At 43.2% G+C, this 18,014-nt stretch overlaps 1 protein-coding gene across 1 annotated transcript in view; it reads left to right on the forward strand.

The window, feature by feature from the left end:
- The window catches only part of LOC111976995 (ankyrin repeat domain-containing protein SOWAHC), a 25,909-nt gene extending 8,798 nt beyond the window's left edge, over window positions 1-17,111 (forward strand). Inside the window, exons 4-12 of the mRNA XM_070448044.1 lie at window positions 697-795; window positions 9,796-9,846; window positions 11,229-11,330; window positions 11,510-11,521; window positions 12,606-12,608; window positions 14,331-14,417; window positions 15,467-15,539; window positions 15,700-15,801; window positions 16,039-17,111. Coding sequence (XP_070304145.1) covers window positions 697-795; window positions 9,796-9,846; window positions 11,229-11,330; window positions 11,510-11,521; window positions 12,606-12,608; window positions 14,331-14,417; window positions 15,467-15,539; window positions 15,700-15,801; window positions 16,039-16,214 — 705 coding nt within the window. The 3' untranslated portion in view covers window positions 16,215-17,111. The remainder of the gene's footprint in view (window positions 1-696; window positions 796-9,795; window positions 9,847-11,228; window positions 11,331-11,509; window positions 11,522-12,605; window positions 12,609-14,330; window positions 14,418-15,466; window positions 15,540-15,699; window positions 15,802-16,038) is intronic.
- Window positions 17,112-18,014: the final 903 nt, after the last annotated feature.

Raw genomic sequence — 18,014 nt, forward strand, 5'->3', positions numbered from 1 at the left:
GTATATTCTTAAAAAAGTATGTATGTCTATATAGGTATGTGTGTGTATGTATGAATGTTTATGTATGTATGTATGGGTATGTACGTGTATGTATATGCATATATATATTTACCAAAAAAAGGTATGGGGGATTGGAAATGATGCAGACAATTACATTGATGGAAGCAACAATCTTTCCACAATATTAAGCTGATCCACCCCTAAATTAAAATAAAAAAATAAAATATGTAATCCTCCGTAACAGTTAAACATTTCATTTGGAAGGTATTTCATTTGTTAAATGTGTCAAGCCTTGAAATCAGAGGAACATATGCACTGGCATATAATTAGGCTTGCCTCGCTATTATTTTGTATTCAATTGCGCAAACTCCAAACATAATGCGTTTCGTGGTGCGATAGCACTTGGCTGTGGAGCCTTCAACCTTGCCGGCTTGGAGGGTCTAATTAGCTCCTACACATTCGATCATTTTCATTCCCTCAGCTTTGGGACACTTGTGTGTATGGCGGTGCGTGTGAACGTGCAAATGGAGGGGGAAGGGGGTGATTTGGGATTCAGCCGTGCACTTTATCTTAACCACACATGTATATACTTTTAAGCATTTTAAATGACATTAAGACCTTTTTACAATGGTGTTGAGGCCAGACTAAGGCTGCCTTATCACAGTTTAATTCTGTATTTTGTCTCTGTGCCTTCAGGACCAGCACACCGAGAGGACCCCCTCACCGTCCATTTCAGAGAAAACCCTAGCGCACAGTAACGGAGAGGATGAGCTAGACAGGGACTCCGGGTCAAAGGTGAGAGGCTTGTGACAGCAGGAATAAATCTCAAAATATTTTCCTCAATTCCTTGCGTCCTCTCTCCCCGCCTTATCTTCCCAAAAAATCGGAGGGAAACACAGAGAGTGTTGGAGGAGAAGTTCTAAGGAGAAGATGTCATCCAATTATCTTCTCACCTCCCTCTCAAAATGCCAGACGGAGACGAGGAGAGCAGGTCCTGGAGCCAGAGGACACGAGGAACAAGGAAAATACTTTTGAGATGAAACTTTCCCCTAATGTTACTTCATAACATTTCACTGTGTTGGACATTTACAGGCCTTTGCCTCTGCCTCCCTAGTAATACTTATTATTTACTTTCTCTCTCTGAACAAAATAGTGAGTCATAGCAGGAACTGTTGCTGCAAAATTCCACCAGATGGCAGTAGCTAAATGATCTGGATTTAAAACAAACCGTGGATGTTTGAGAGTGGGGAACAATATGAAGGGGGCAACCATTAGCATTTGAATGCTGCCATTTGTTCTGTCATTATGTAAGGCAAGTTGCAACAACATGTTTGAACTCATTAGAAAAATAATTCTGATTTGTGCCCATTAAACAGATTGAGATTAATCTAGAAAGATATAGGTTTCCTTGATGGCCCTAAACCTACAAGGAGGAGGTGAGAGGGCTCTGGCGGAGGGGTGCCAGGTAAATAACCTCTCCCTCAACGTCAACAAAACGAAGGAGCAGATCGTGGACTTCAGGAGACAGCAGGAGAGAGCACACCCCCGTCCACATCGACATGGAGAAGGTGAAAAGCTTCAAGTTCTTCGGCGTACATATCACTGATAATCTGAAATGGTCCACCCACACAGACAGTGTGGTGAAGAAGGCGCAACAACGCCTCTTCAACCTCAGGAGGCTGAAGAAATTTGGCTTGGTCCTTAAGACCCTCACAAGCTTTTATAGCTGCACCATGGAGAGCATCCTGTCAGGCTGTATCACCGCCTGTTACGGAAACTGCACCGTCCGCAACCGCAAGGCTCTCCAGAGGGTGGTGCGGTCAGCCCAACGCATCACCGGGAGCACACTGCCTGCCCTTCAGGACATACACAGCACCCGGTGTCAAAGGAAGGCCAAGGAAATCATCATGGACCTCAGCCACCCGAGCCAGGGCCTGTTCGCCCTGCTATCATCCAGAAGGCGAGGTCAGTACAGGTGTATCAAAGCTTGGACCGAGAGCAGGAAAAACAGCTTCTATCTCAAGGCCATCAGACTATTAAATGACCATCACTAGCCGGCCTCCACCCAGTACCCTGCCCTGAATTTAGTCACTGTCTCTAGCCGGCGACCACCTGGTTACTCATCCCTGCACCTTAGAGGCTGCTGCCCTATGTACATAGACATGGAACACTGGTCACTTTAATAATGTTTACATACTGTTTTACCCGTTTCATATGTGTATACTGTATTCTACTCAAGGCCATCCTATATAACTTTTGCTGTACATATACTATTCTATCCTACGTATTCTTCAGATATACTATATATTCTATCCACATATCAATCAATCAATTTTATTTTATATAGCCCTTCGTACATCAGCTAATATCTCGAAGTGCTGTACAGACACCCAGCCTAAAACCCCAAACAGCTAGTAATGCAGGTGTAGAAGCACGGTGGCTAGGAAAAACTCCCTTAGAAAGAGCCAAAACCTAGGAAGAAACCTAGAGAGAACCAGGCTATGAGGGGTGGCCAGTCCTCTCTGGCTGTGCCGGGTGGAGATTATAACAGAACTATGCCAAGATGTTCAAAAATGTTCATAAGTGACAAGCATGGTCAAATAATAATCATGAATAATTTTCAGTTGGCTTTTCATTGCCGATCATCAAGAGTTGAAAAAACAACAGGTCTGGGACAGGTAGCGGTTCCATAACCGCAGGCAGAACAGCTGAAACTGTAGGAAGAGCAGCAAGGCCAGGCGGACTGGGGACAGCACAAGGAGTCACCACGGGCGGCAGTCCCGACGCATGGTCCTAGCCCAGGTCCTCCGAGAGAGAAAGAAAGAGAGAAGGAGAAAATTAGAGAGGCCAAGATTTTCAAAATTTCCATAAATGACAAGCATGGTCAAATAATAATCAGGAATAAATCTCAGTTGGCTTTTCATAGCCGATCATTAAGAGTTGAAAACAGCAGGTCTGGGACAGGTAGGGGTTCCGTAACCACAGGCAGAACAGTTGAAACGAGGATAGCAGCAAGGCCAGGCGGACTGGGACGAGCAAGGTGTCATCATGCCGCGTAGTCCTGACGTATGGTCCTAGGGCTCAGGTTCTCAGAGAGAAAGAGAGAACGAGAGAATTAGAGAGAGCATACTTAAAATTCACACAGGACACTGGATAAGACAGGAGAAGTACTCCAGGTAACCAACTGACCCTAGCCCCCCGAACACAAACTACTGCCAGCAATAAATACTGGAGGCTGAGACAGGAGCGGTCAGGAGACACGGTGGGCCCCATCCGAAGAAACCCCCGGGGACAGGGCCAAAAGTAGGAAGGAGTATGAAAACCCCACCCACTTTGCCAAAGCACAGCCCCCGCACACTATGAGGGTAATCCTCAACCACAAACTTACAATCCTGAGACAGGCCGAGTATAGGCCACAAAGTCTCCACCACAGCACAAACCTAAGGGGGGCGCCAAACCCAGACAGGAAGATCACGTCAGTAACTCAACCCACTCAAGTGACGGCACCCCTCCTGAGCGGACGGCATGAAAGAGCACCAGCAAGCCAGTGACTCAGCCCCTGTAACAGGGTTAGAAGCAGAGAATCCCAGTGGAGAGAGGGAACCGGCCTGGCGAGGACAGCAAGGGCGGGTTCGTTGGCTCCAGAGCCTTTCCGTTCACCTTCACACTCCTGGGCCAGGCTACACTCAATCATATGACCTACTGAGAGATAAGTCTTCAGTAAAGACTTAAAGGTTGAGACCGAGTCTGCGTCTCTCACATGGGTAGGCAGACTGTTCCCATAAAAATTGGAGATCTATAGGAGAAAGCCCTGCCTCCCGCTGGTTGCTTAGAAATTCTAGGGACAAATTAGGAGGCCTGCGTCTTGGACCGTAGCGTACGTATTGGTATGTACGCAGGACCAACTCGGAAAGATAGGTAGGAGGCAAGCCATGTAACGCTTTATAGGTAACAGTAAAAACCTTGAAATCAGGCCCTTGCCTTAACAGGAAGCCAGTGTAGGGAAGCTAGCACTCGGAGTAATATGATCCAAATTTCTTGGTTCTAAGTCAAGATTCTAGCAGCCCTATTTAAGCACTAACTGAAGTTTATTTAGTGCTTGTATCCGGGTAGCCGGAAAGTAGAGCATTGCAGATAGTCTAACCTAGAATAACAAATGCATGGATTAATTTTTCATGCATCATTTTGGACAGAAAATCTCTGATTTTAGCAATGTTACGTAGATGGAAAAAAAAAGCTGCCTTGAAACAGTCTTGATATGTTCGTCAAAAGAGAGATCAGGGGGCAGAGTAACGCCGAGGTCCTTCACAGTTTTATTTGAGACGACTTTACAACCATCAAAGATGAATTGTCAGATTATAACAGAAGTCTCTCTTGTGTTTCTTGGACCTAGAACAAGCATCTCTGTTTTGTCCGAGTTTAAAAGTAGAAAGTTTTCAGCCATCCACTTCCTTATGTCTTGAAACACAGGCTTCTAGCGAGGGCAATTTTGGGGCTTCACCATGTTTCAATTGAAGATACAGCTGTCTCGATGTGTCATCCCGCATAGCAGTGAAAGTTAATTATGTTTTCGAATAACATCCCCAAGAGGTAAAATATATAGTGAAAACAATAGTGGTCCTAAACGGAACCTTGAGGAACACCGAAATGTACAGTTGATTTGTCAGAGGACAGACCATTCACAGAGACAAACTGATATCTTTCCGACAGGTAAGATCTAAACCAGGCCAGAACTTGTCCGTGTAGACCAATTTGGGTTTCACGTTCTCTCAAAAGAATGTGGTGATCGCATGGTGTCAAAGGCAGCACTAAGGTCTAGTAGCACGAGGACAGATGCAGAGCCTCGGTCTGACGCCATTAAAAGGGCATTTACCACCTTCACAAGTGGCAGTCTCAGTGCTATGATGGGGTCTAAAACCAGACTGAAGCATTTCGTATACATTATTTGTCTTCAGAAAGGCAGTGAGTTGCTGCGCAACAGCTTTTTCTAAAATCTTTGAGAGGAATGGAAGATTCGATATAGGCCGATAGTTTTTTATATTTTCCGGGTCAAGGTTTGGCTTTTTCAAGAGAGGCTTTATCACTGCCACTTTTAGTGAGTTTGGTACACATCCGGTGGATAGAGAGCTGTTTATTATGGCAACATAGGAGGGCCAAGCACAGGAAGCAGCTTCTTCAGCAGTTTAGTAGGAATAGGACCAGTATGCAGCTTGAAGGTTTAGAGGCCATGATTATTTTCATCATTGTGTCAAGAGATATAGTACTAAAACACTTAAGTGTCTCTCCCGATCCCAGGCCCTCGCAGAGCTGTGCAGATCCAGGACAGCTAAGCCCTGGAGGAATACGCAGATTCAAAGAGGAGTCCGTAATTTGCTTCTAATGGTCATGATCTTTCCTCAAAGAAGTTCATGAATTTATTACTGCTGAAGTGAAAGCCATCCTCTCTTGGGAATGCTGCTTTTTAGTTAGTTTCGCAACAGTAAAAAATAAATTTTGGATTGTTCTATATTTCCTCGATTAAGTTGGAAAAGTAGGATGAGCGAGCAGCAGTGAGGGCTCTTCGGTACTGCACGACTGTTCTTCAAGCTAGTCGGAAGACTTCCAGTTTGGTGTGGCGCCATTCCGTTCCAATTCCTGGAAGCTGCTTCAAAGCTCGGGTAATTTCTGTATACCAGGGAGCTAATTTCTTATGACAAATGTTTTTTCGTTTTTAGGGGTGCAACTGCACTAGGGTATTGCGCAAGGTTTAATTGAGTTCCTCAGTTAGGTGGTTAACTGATTTTTGTCCTCTGACGTCCTTGGGTAGGCAGAAGGAGTCTGGAAGGGCATCAAGGAATTTTTGTGTTGTCTGAGAATTTATAGCACGACTTTTGAGCTCCTTGGTGGGGTCTGAGCAGATTGTTTTGCGAATGCAACGTAATAAAATGGTGGTCCGATAGTCCAGGATTATGTGGAAAAACATTAAGATCTACAACATTTATTCCATGGACAAAACTAGGTCCAGAGTATGACTGTGGCAGTGAGTAGGTCCAGAGACATGTTGGACAAAACCCACTGAGTCGATAATGGCTCCGAAAGACTTTTGGAGTGGGTCTGTGGACTCTCCATGTGAATATTAAAATCACCAAAAATTAGAATATGATCTGCTATGACTACAAGGTCTGATAAGGAAATCAGGAAACTCAGAGAGGAACGCTGTATATGGCCCAGGAGCCTTAACCAGTAGCTATAAAAGTGATTAGATAGGCTGCATAGATTTCAGCAAAGCTCAAAAGACGAAAACGCCATTTTTTTTTTGTAAATTGAAATTTGCTATCGTAAATGTTAGCAACACCTCCGCCTTTGCGGATGCACGGGGATATGGTCACTAGTGTAACCAGGAGGTGAGGCCTCATTTAACACAGTAAATTCATCAGGCTTAAGCCATGTTTCAGTCAGGCCAATCACATCAAGATTATGATCAGTGATTAGTTCATTGACTATGACTGCCTTTGAAGTGAGGGATCTACACATAAATAACCCTATTTGAGATGTGAGTATCACGATCTCTTTCAATGATGGCAGGAATGGAGGAGGCTTTATCCTAATAAGATTGCTAAGGCGAACACCGCCATGTTTATTTGCCCAACCTAGGTCGAGGCACAGACACAGTCTCAATGGGTATGGCTGAGCTGACTACCTGACTGTGCTATTGGCAGACTCCACTAAGCTGGCAGGTTGGCTAACAGCCTGCTGCCTGGCCTGCACCCTATTTCATTGTGGGCTAGAGGAGTTAGAGCCCTGTCTATGTTGGTAGATAAGATGAGAGCACCCCTCCAGCTAGGATGGAGTCCGTCACTCCTCAGCAGGTCAGGCTTGGTCCTGTTGTGTGGTGAGTCCCAGAAAGAGGGCCAATTATCTACAAATTCTATCTTTTTGGAGGGGCAGAAAACAGTTTTCAACCAGCGATTGAGTGCTGAGACTCTGCTGTAGAGCTCGTCACTCCCCCTAACTGGGAGGGGGCCAGAGACAATTACTCGATGCCGACACATCTTTCTAGCTGATTTACACGCTGAAGCTATGTTGCACTTGGTGACCTCTGACTGTTTCATCCTAACATCGTTGGTGCCGACGTGGATAACAATATCTCTATACTCTCACACTCGCCAGATTAGCTTTAGCCAGCACCATCTTTAGATTAGCCTTAACGTCGGTAGCCCTGCCCCCTGGTAAACAGTGTATGATCGCTGGGTGATTCGCTTTAAGTCTAATACTGCGGGTAATGGAATCGCCAATGACTAGGGTTTTCAATTTGTCAGAGCTAATGGTGGGAGCCTTCGGCGTCTCAGACCCCGTAACGGGAGGAGTAGAGACAAGAGAAGACTCAGACTCAGACTCCGACTCGCTACATAATGGGGAGAACCGGTTGAAAGTTTCTGTCGGCTGAATAAGCGACACCGGTTGAGCATTCCTACAGCGTTTCCCTCCAGAAGCCATGAGAAAGTTGTCCGGCTGCGGGGATCCACATACTGTCCATAATGTCTATACATCCCATCACATATATACACTACCGTTCAAAAGTTTGGGGTCACTTAGAAATGTCCTTGTTTTTTAACGAAAAGCTAACTTTAAAAGGCTAACACAAAAATAAAAATGTCTTAGATTTGTCCTAGACCTCAAAGGGGGTCTCCTGATGTGGTTTAAGCATTGTTGTGGATTTAGAACATCCAATTTGGTTGTTTTTTCTATTTAAAAAAGTGTCATTTTGAAAATATAACCTGAAAAAAGAACCTGGAAAAAAACGAAAACCTGGGAAAACTGAACGGAGAAAACAGAATTTTGGAAAAAATAGAACAAATTTTATAGGACCCTACATATAATATAATAACCATCACATTGAAGTTAACTTGGAGTCAAGAGATATGGTGCACTGTAAGCCTAACCACCACATCGTGGAAAAGTTTATAGGCAGATTTAACTTCACATTGTGGTTAAATTATCAGTGATCATGCAAATGTTCAATATAGGCTAAATGTCGAGGTTAGGCTATTATTTTAATGCTGGTGACATGATGATTGGTGTTTGGCTGCCAATTATCAAATACAACTATTTTGCTCGTCTCCATATCTCATCATATAACCTGTTCACTTTATCTGCACACTCTTGTCTAAAGTGCATGTGCCAATGCCAGATTGGGCAAGATTGTTATTTTTCGCAACTTTTTTTGTGACAAAACCATCAGTAGAGTTGAAAATGCGATGGAAACCCTTTTATTCGGTACATGGGAACTTAACCGCAAAAGTCATTTTTATGTGCACTACGTTATCACACACAGCCTTTTATCAGCAACAGGTCAGTTTGATGGAAACACACCTGTCGTGGAAAAAATGTTTTTTTTTGCATTTTGTTTTTAAGCAGTTTTGACAATGTTCACATTCAAATCTGTCGCCAATTGGATGGAAACTTAGGAACACAAGCTATCTTGTTGAATAGGATGTAACTAGATCTCTACAACTACATAGATCACAATAACGTAAAAGGGCCTCCTGAATCTCACCACCTCTCTTATGTGACAACATTAGAAAGTGGGAGTTGTATCAAAAAATCATTGATGCTGTGGAAAGAACCAGTTGTCAGCAAATATTCCCCTGTCTAACAAAGCTGTTACACTGTGGCTGGTTGAACTTCCTCTTTGCGCAAAAAAACCCCAGTTGTAACTCTGCCTGTGCTACTCTCATTTGCTCTTGAAGAGCTTGGGAAGCTGAAGTATCACTCTGTTCTAAACTGTGTTCTAAACCCTGGTTCTAAACCTCAAGACAAAGAGAATGGAATTACATGACAGAGAGGAGGAAAGTGCTGAGAGATCCACTTGACAAAATTAAACTATAAAAAAAATTCTGCCCAACAATATTTTTCTTCCCCTGTTATTTTTATTTCCAGCAGAGAAAAAATGGACATGTGCCAGTGGATAAATTGGCCTCCACTTTTCGTGTTAAACAAGGCATGTATGACAGCGACATGAAATACTTTTTTGTTTTTACATCATGTCCCTGTATGATCTCAGAACAATTAGCAATCAAGTGGTTGACCAAACAAAACATATAGAAAACGGCCATTTTCTCCCCACATTAATCAGCCAGAATGACACTTTTGTGCATTCAGAGAAATGTGTGCTTTATTTTTGGGGCGTTTCTGACCACATTTAAAACAGAGGGGAACACAGATGGTGGGATGGTCTCTGACCAATGTATATTTTTATTTAACCAGGCAAGTCAGTTAAGAACAAATTCTTATTTACAATGACAGCCTACCCCGGCTGGGCCAATTGTGCGCCGCCTTATGGGACTCCCAATCACGGCCGGATGTGATACAGCCTGGATTCGAACCAGGGACTGTAGTGACGCCTCTTGCGCTGAGCTGCAGTGCCTTAGACCGCTGCACCACTCGGGAGCCCTAAGGTCCACAGACAGACATGTCTATTGGTTAACAGTGGAGTTCACAGTTATTATTACATTGACCCCTTGGTGTGAAAACCTCTGTTTGCCTCCATCCTACCTGTCTGTCTGTCTGACACTTGTTTGATCACTTTGTCCCTTTTGATGTCTGAGGTGATAAACATATAAGCAGTGTGATTGTGATTGATTGATTTGTGTGTGTGTGTGTGTCTATTAGGGCCTTAGGACATTCATTCTTCATTCCTATGTGGAACAACATAAGGCCTTGGTTGGGAGAGATGCCACTGCTGCTTCAGCATGCTGGATCAATAATACTCATGATATTACTTATATAATTTGTCTTATTGTCTGTCTCTTTCAGTCCGAGTCGGAAGAGGAGTGTATGGGTAGTATGCGCTCCACCCCAGTGGCTGTGAGTTTCCACATTTTATATATGCTAATATATACAGTACCAGTCAAGTTTTAGAACACCTACTCATTCAAGGGTTTTTCTATATTTTTACTATTTTCTGCATTGTAGAATAATAGTGAAGACATCACAACTATGAAATAACACATATGGAATCATGTAGTAACCAAAAAAGTGTTAAACAAATCAAAATATATTTTAGATTCTTCAAAGTAGCCACCCTTTGCCTTGATGACAGGTTTGCACACTCTTGGCATTCTCTCAACCAGCTTCATGAGGTAGTCACCTGGAATGCATTTCAATTAACAGGTGTGCCTTGTTAAAAGTTAATTTGTGGAATTTCTTTCCTTCTTAATGCGTTTGAGCCAAGCAGTTGTGTTGTGACACGGTAGGGTGGGTATACAGACGATAACCCTATTTGATAAAAGACCAAGTCCATATTATGGCAAGAACATCTCAAATAAGCAAAGAGAAATGACAGCCCATCAATACTTTAAGACATGAAGGTCAGTCAATCCGGAAAATTTCAAGAACTTTGAACGTTTCTTCAAGTGCAGTCACAAAAACCATCAAGCACTATGATGAAACTGGCTCTCATGAGGACCGCCACTGGAAAGGAAGACCCAGAGTTCCCTCTGCTGCAGAGGATAAGTTCATTAGAATAACTGCACCTCAGAAATTGCAGCCCAAATAAATGCTTCACAAAGTTCAAGTAACAGACACATCTCAACATCAATTGTTCAGAGGAGACTGCGTGAATCAGGCCTTCATGGTCGAATTTCAATAATAAGAAGAGACTTGGTGAACAGACCATCTCTGCATGTGTTGTTCCCACCGTGAAGCATGGAGGAGGAGGTGTGATGGATTTTGTGGTGCTTTGAGGTGACACTGTATGTGATTTATTTAGAATTCAAGGCACACTTAACCAGCATGGCTACCACAGCATTCTGCAGCGATACGCCATCCCATCTGGTTTGCGCTTCGTGGGACTATCATTTGTTTTAAACAGGGCAATGACCCAACACACACCCAGGCTGTGTAAGGGCTGTTTGACCAAGAAGGAGAGTGATGGAGTGCTGCATCAGAAGACCTGGCCTCCACAATCACCCGACCTCAACCCAATTGAGATGGTTTGATTTGTTTAACACTTTTTTGGGTTACTACATGATTCCATATGTGTTATTTCATAGTTTTGATGTCTTCCTTATTATTTACAATGTAGAAAATAGTAAAAATAAAGAAAAACCCTTGAATGAGTAGGTGTGTCCAAACCTTTGATTGGTACTGTACATATTAGACATGAATATTCATAAAACTGTACATACCAGACCTTTGCTTTATGGACACTATCCATTTGCTTAGCTCATCCACTCCCTGTCCTACAGCTGGACCCTGTGGAGAAGGAATGGATCTACTCTGCTACTTGTGGCCGTCTCTCTGACCTCTCCCAGCTGCTCAAACAGGAGCCCTCCCTGGCCAACAAGAAGGTAACCTCTACCCCTCCACCTCTGCCCTTCACAAAGGCCAAGGTTTCCAAAACCACCTTGGATATGTCTGCATAACATTGCAGTATACATCTTGTGGATAAATGGGTAGCTTTGTTTTATTGGATGCAACCACTAAATGTAGTTTCCCTCCTTCCCTTTCCTTCATTTGACTAAACCAGGACTTTGTTTCAGTGAGTATACTTTCTCCACAACTTTGATTAGGAATATTTGTATTACATTTCTATTATAATTGACTGATTATGTTCTTTATTTTCTTTTTGGAATCTGCTATGACTGTCAGGGGGTAAGTGAATTAAGTATTGATATCCCCTACTTTATATCTTGTTAATCTCAATTCTTGACAATCATTTTCTAGAAAGTTGATCATATTCTGAAATTATACCTATTGTTTTATGAAACCTATAAAAATGCATTTCAAATATTCGACATTCCATTGTTATTTTTCCGTTAATTGTATTTTAAAAACCCTGTGATGTACACACATCAAGATCATGCATTTCAAAGGCGCCGCTTTCAAAAGGATTATGGAAGATAGCTTTTTAGCTCCTGGAGCCCCCCCCTCCCCCCCTGACAACCCAAATCCCTTTATTGGTCTCCCTGTGCGCTCAAGAGATTTGGGTTCATGTTTGTTGTCCCTCCCCTGTGTTGGGGTTCTCACACTGTCCTGTGTCAGACCACCTTCTAAGACCTATCCCTAAGCCCCTGCCATCAGCATCCCCACCCAGACAAGATACCAGGGTCGCCATTGAAGTGCAGGGAGATGGGAGCGGGGATTAGAGAGAGACTCTTAATGCACCACAAAGACTTCAACCACTTAAAGATAATCTGAAAGTTATAGAGCAGGCTGAGATTAATTGAAGAACAGTGTTGGCCATGTCCCCGGGAAGGAGCTAAATCTCCCTCGGGCGGCTTTGATGCCCCCACCTTCACCCTTCGGCGGTGAAGTCACTCTTACCTAGGGCCTGAAGTTGAGGAGGTCTGGGTGCCGTTTGTGGACTAGTTCTGTCCCCATCAGACAAAGTTTAGACAACTCATAAACTTTGACCTTCCCAATAGCAGATGGATTGTGTAGCTACACTCTCCTCCTCAACTGTCATTGACAGGGAATGGCTAATTCAAAGAACCACATATGTTAACCCCATCTAACATATCCTATTCCTTCCTGATCTCTATGTCCTTTTCGTCCTCTACACGTGACATGTGCTCCCCCCTTTTGCCGTGCTGGACTGTGACGTACTTCCTCTCACCCTGCAGTTTGTAAGTAAATCATTCTCCCATCACTCCTCAGTGGTCTTACTATGAACAGGAAAGTGTCACAGGCCAGAGGTCATTTTGTCCAATGTTTCCTCTTGATCAACCCTTGTCCCTTAGGACACTACTTACTCCCACGTTGGGAGCATGACACCTACCCACACACACACTGAGTGTGTCATCGGTCAGGCAGGAACGCGGGAGGTGGCCCCAGCGGGCTGGGACAGGAACGAGAGGCATGAGGAGGGGATAACGCCACATCCTGTCCCACGTCGTCCATCACTCCTGCTCACTAGGAGACCCGCCAAGCTGCCACTCAAACGGCCCAGCCGACCAATCCGTCTTCAGCGTGTGACAGGGCGGGCAACAGAGATGGAGATACTCAGAGCCAGACTTCATCTATCACAATCTGTGTCCCAGACTGGTTTTGGATATCTAGAGGTGTATCTCTCCCCCAACTGCTGTCCTAATATCGAGGTTGTGATATAGTTCACCAAGTTCCTTGTGTAGTAGCGTGTAATGCAGGAGATGAAGAAATGCCATTTAAGGCCTTGAACAAGCACAAGGATGTTCATAGATGGTGAGCTCAAGCTGCCTAAGCACCTCTATAGTAAAGGAAATACCTTTACTAGTCTTGATTGACAAAGGTAACCTACTTCTCATCATTGTTCTGCTCTCCCTGTTCCATGACTGGAATCAGACTGAGAAACATAGACGTTGTGGTTCAGAGGCTGACATTTGCAGCCAAGCTCTGCACACTCAAGAATAAGTCCCACGCAAACCACATACAACTTTCTGACATAGTGCCGCTGCTGTGATCAACTTTGTTACTCTTGTCAATGGGTCTCTGAGCACTGAGCACTTCAGGCTGTGTAATTACGGGCGATTCAGCAGGTGAAATTGTGGGCAATTGTGTGCATGTTGTCTCTGAGCGTGTGTGTTTGCGCATGCATGCCTATGTGTGTGTCTGGGTGTGAGTATATCTCTGTGTGTGTGTGTGTACAGGGGGCACACGGCGTGGTGGGGCCCTAGCCTTGTCTTTCTGATGGCTGAGTGCTGACAGTGGGGCGATTCCTGGGTGGGTCTCCCTCGCTCCCCTCTGAGGGTCACACCAACATCATCAATCTTCCTCCCTGTGACAGGCGGCTACCCCCCCCCCCCCCCCCCCCCCCCCCCCTCAGGGTTTGGGCACAGTGCAGTGTTGTTTTGTAATTAGGCTCTGTTAGATGGCAGGAAACCATCCCTTCGTCCCTCCCTCTACCTCTCCCTCCATCTCTCCACTCCTCCTGTGCACAGCTGGCCCACCGCTTCAGCCAGCCTATCAGAACTCTCATCTGATCCACACTGTTGAAACCACTTGGTAGAGGAGTAATGATGCTATGCCAATTACTATCTACTGACTAACCACTACTGGGAATGTATCTGTGTATATGTCAATACAATACAAGCGTTTCGCTACACCCGCAATAACATCTGCTAAACATGTGTATGCAACCAATACAATTTGATTTGTGTGTACATCAATACAATTATCTGTGTGCATGTCAATTCAATACAAGTCTCTGTGTATATGTCAATACAATACAAGTATCTGTGTATACATAAATAGGGCAACTCCTGTGTCGGTGTTGCAGTAAAGTGCTTTTGTTCTGTATATGGAAATAGTTTGGTTCAAACAACTGTATTTTGTGAATGGCTCACATTTCCCTCTCCTTGTTCTGGATACAGACCGCTCTTCACTGGGCAGCCAAACATGGTAAAGAGGACATGGCTACCATGATGGCTAACGCAGGAGCTGATGTTAACACTAAATCTGTGAGTATGCTCTTGTTTTTTGTGAATATGGGCTGTATTGTGTTCTGTATTATAATTTCTTATGCTATTGGAATGGTATGTTATAAAATATTGTCGAACTGTAGTAATAACATTACTACTATTTTTATTTTCTTTCAGCATGTGAGTACCTCCTCTTTCAGTACAGTATATCATACACAGGAAGTGATCAGGCAATAGGTATGTTGTTTGTATATTTGGAGGCCGGCCAGGCAGATTAGTTACCAAGGCAACGAGCCTATGTGTTGCAGCCAGGTTAGTTATGTTGTTTTCTGTGGTGTTGGTGATGTAATGTTGCATCGTAATGGTTCCTGTGAAGATCCAGCTGTGCAAATGCAATACAGCAGTCAACACACACACACAATCTTGTATAACTAACCTTGTGGGGATACATAATTCAATTCAAAATCCTATTTTCCCTAACCCCTAACCTTAACCCTAAACCTAACCATAGCTCCTAACCCTAAACCTAATTCTAATCCTAAAACTAATTCTAACCTTAACCCCCTACAAATAGCATTTTACCTTGTGGGGACTAACAAAATGTCCCTAGTCGGTCAAATATTTGTTAGTTTACTATTCTTGTGGGGACTTCTGGTCCTCACAAGTATAGTAAAACACGCCCACACAGTGTCTACTAATAAATCATGTCAATTGTGTAAATGTATTACCGTGCCAAACTCACAACTATGGCAATTTTCTGAGAATAACTAGCCAATTATATATGTGGTCATTATGTTGTGTTGCCATAACCTCTGGTAATTTGTATATTCTCTCCTTTCATGTTTTCATTGGCTGTGTTGGGGCCATGGGAAACTCTAGGGGGTAGGTATTAAAACGCCTTGTACATTTTTCCAGGGTTAAACCTTGAACTCTGCACACAGTGGATGTCAGAGGTTATGTTCAAATAGCTGTATTGGACAGCCTGTTTTGTTCTTGAAAAAACAAAACATGGTTATACAATTTGCATTATACCCCTATGTCTTTGGTGGGGAATACATTTGCATTATTTTCCACTTTTTGTTTTGCAGGGCTATACACCCCTGCATATTGCAGCATTGCATGGCCATCGACACATTTTGGAGCTGCTCATTGGAAAATATGGTAAATGACAGGGAAAGTTAACCCACATGCTTTTTGTATTTTGGGGTGTGGAATGGAGGGTATCGATGCAACAGGTAATCTATTATATTTCTGCCATTGATTGCCTTTTTCCAGGTACATGTTTTCTTATAGTCATTGTTTGTTCTTTCTTTCCTCTCAGGTGCGAAGAAGAATCTGCGGGACTACAGCGGCCATCTTGCCTGCCAGTACCTGAACATCAGGGAGCCTACAGAGGAAGACCGAGCAGCTCCAGAGGAGATACGTGAGTGTCTCTTACTATTTTCTTTTTGACTCTCTGAAATGTTGTCTGACACGCAAGAAATTAACAAAGGCCACAATATTTCCCTCCCCGGTCTGATACAGAATAACATTGTCATAACAATGCCTGTGGCTTTGTTACTAAGGTCAAAACAGAGGCCAAAAAAGGTAATCCTTACCGTTAGGTTTCAGCCTTACATAGAATGTATTATACAACTATGGTGGTCTGTATTTTGTTCAGAGTTCCCTGAGTTCCATGCCAGAGACCGCAGCAGGAACAGGAAGTTGGTCTCGTTGTTCCAGTCCAAGAAGAAGTGGGGCTCAGCGGAGGAGCTAGCCCCTGTAAAGGAGAGGGTGGCACTAGCGCCCCATCAACTCATGGTCCCCGCATTCAGACCCAGGAAATTCTCACGCTAAGGAAGAAGTTAGCCAAATGTCCCACATTCAATGACATCACAGAAATGACATCACAAAAACATGTTCAGTCACTGTGTGTTTATTTGAATTTTAATGTATGCTTTTATAGTATTTATGCTGTATGCTTTTATGTTGTAGGGAGCTGTAACTATTGAATTGTTTAGTTTGTTGTTTGCTACAATACAATCAAGGCAGTAATCTCCCAAAATTATTTGATTATCATTTAATTCCATTTTAAAAGTAGAATTTTATTCTAGTGAGACAAAATGTTACATTACATACGGAGCTATTTTGCATGCTGCATTTGTTTTCTTGCTCTTTCAATTTAGTTTGTATTTGAATTTTACTTGCCTTTTCCTCACACCGTGTTTAGTGAAGACCGTGCCCAAATGTCTAGTTTCCAAGCCGATCTGACATTCCAGATTCGAAGTGCCACGTTTACATGTTGATGATTGCACTATTACATTGTCAGTTGGTTGATTGTCATAAGGGACAATATTTTCTATTGGTTCACCCCCTCTGTATTTCTCATTGTATTTCTATTGAAGGACAAACTGAGGGACAATATTTTTTGTTGGTTCACCCTCTGTATTTCACGTTGTATTTCACGTTGTATTTCAATTTGTATTTCACGTTGTATTTCACATTGTATTTCACGTTGTATTCTATTGAAAGACAAAACAATACCAGAGTACTGGCATAGAATAGTCTGTTCATAATGAAGTGCCTTATTCAATTGTGGAACAAGTTAGTTGATGTGCCATGGCTTTGCATCATGTTTTTCCTCAAGTTGTTTGTATTGCCTCAATTTGAACCTGCCTCTTCAAGCTTGTTTTGTTTTGCACATTATTTATATTTGAGATATTTTGGTATTAAAGTGCTATGTTGTGCTACTAATTTTGTGTTCACTTTTTAATCTTTATGAGAGTCACAGTAGGTGGAGTTTTACCAAGTTAACTTGGTAAAATGGGCACTTAATATCAGCTGTTGGATCACAGGAGGTTGGTGGCGCCTTAATTGGGGAGGACGGGCTCGTGGTAATGGCTGAAGCGGAATCAGTGAAATGGTATCAAACACATGGTTTCCATGTGTGTTTTGATGCCATTCCATTGGCTCTGTTACGACCATGAATATGAGCTGTCCTTTCGCTCAGCAGCCTCCTGTGGTTGGGATGGTCTTAAGATTTAGTCGATGGATAATAATATCAAGATTTTTCTTTATACACGGGTATTCTAACAAGATTACATTTCATTAAATCCTCAGCTTTGGAGCCCATAGTTCAGCTCTCACATTATGACTCCCCAACAACAAGAAATTAAACTTGTGAGAACGCTATTTTTTTCTTATTTTCATGGTAATATCCTCACTTCTTTTCTAAGCCTCCTTTGATCTACATCAACCTCCTCACTTTGCAGGCTACAGATGGAGTAAATATGTGTCGTGGTTACTCTCCATAAGGCTTTAGCCCTTAACTCCAGATTAGCTGAAAAGGGCAGCAGCACTTGCTTTTGGATATCAGAAGACATGGGGGAACAGAGGCAAGTGTTTTTGTGCTTCATTTTTGAAGAGAGGGAGGCTGTTGGAGTGTGGGATAAGAGGGGGGTTTCTGTAATAGATACTTATTTTACTGCCCTCAAGCCCTCAAACAAAGTCCCCCTCTGAAGAGATTATAACCCAGGGAGGGCACATTAACTCTAATCCCATGCTTTGAGGCCTAGCTCCCCAATACTAACCCCCTGTCCCACTGTCTAGATCCCCCCCCCCCCGTTACTGCTGGAGGGGCTACCTTGTATCTGGCCC

The sequence above is a fragment of the Salvelinus sp. IW2-2015 genome, linkage group LG17, assembly GCF_002910315.2.
Source record: "Salvelinus sp. IW2-2015 linkage group LG17, ASM291031v2, whole genome shotgun sequence".
Taxonomy (NCBI): domain Eukaryota; kingdom Metazoa; phylum Chordata; class Actinopteri; order Salmoniformes; family Salmonidae; genus Salvelinus; species Salvelinus sp. IW2-2015.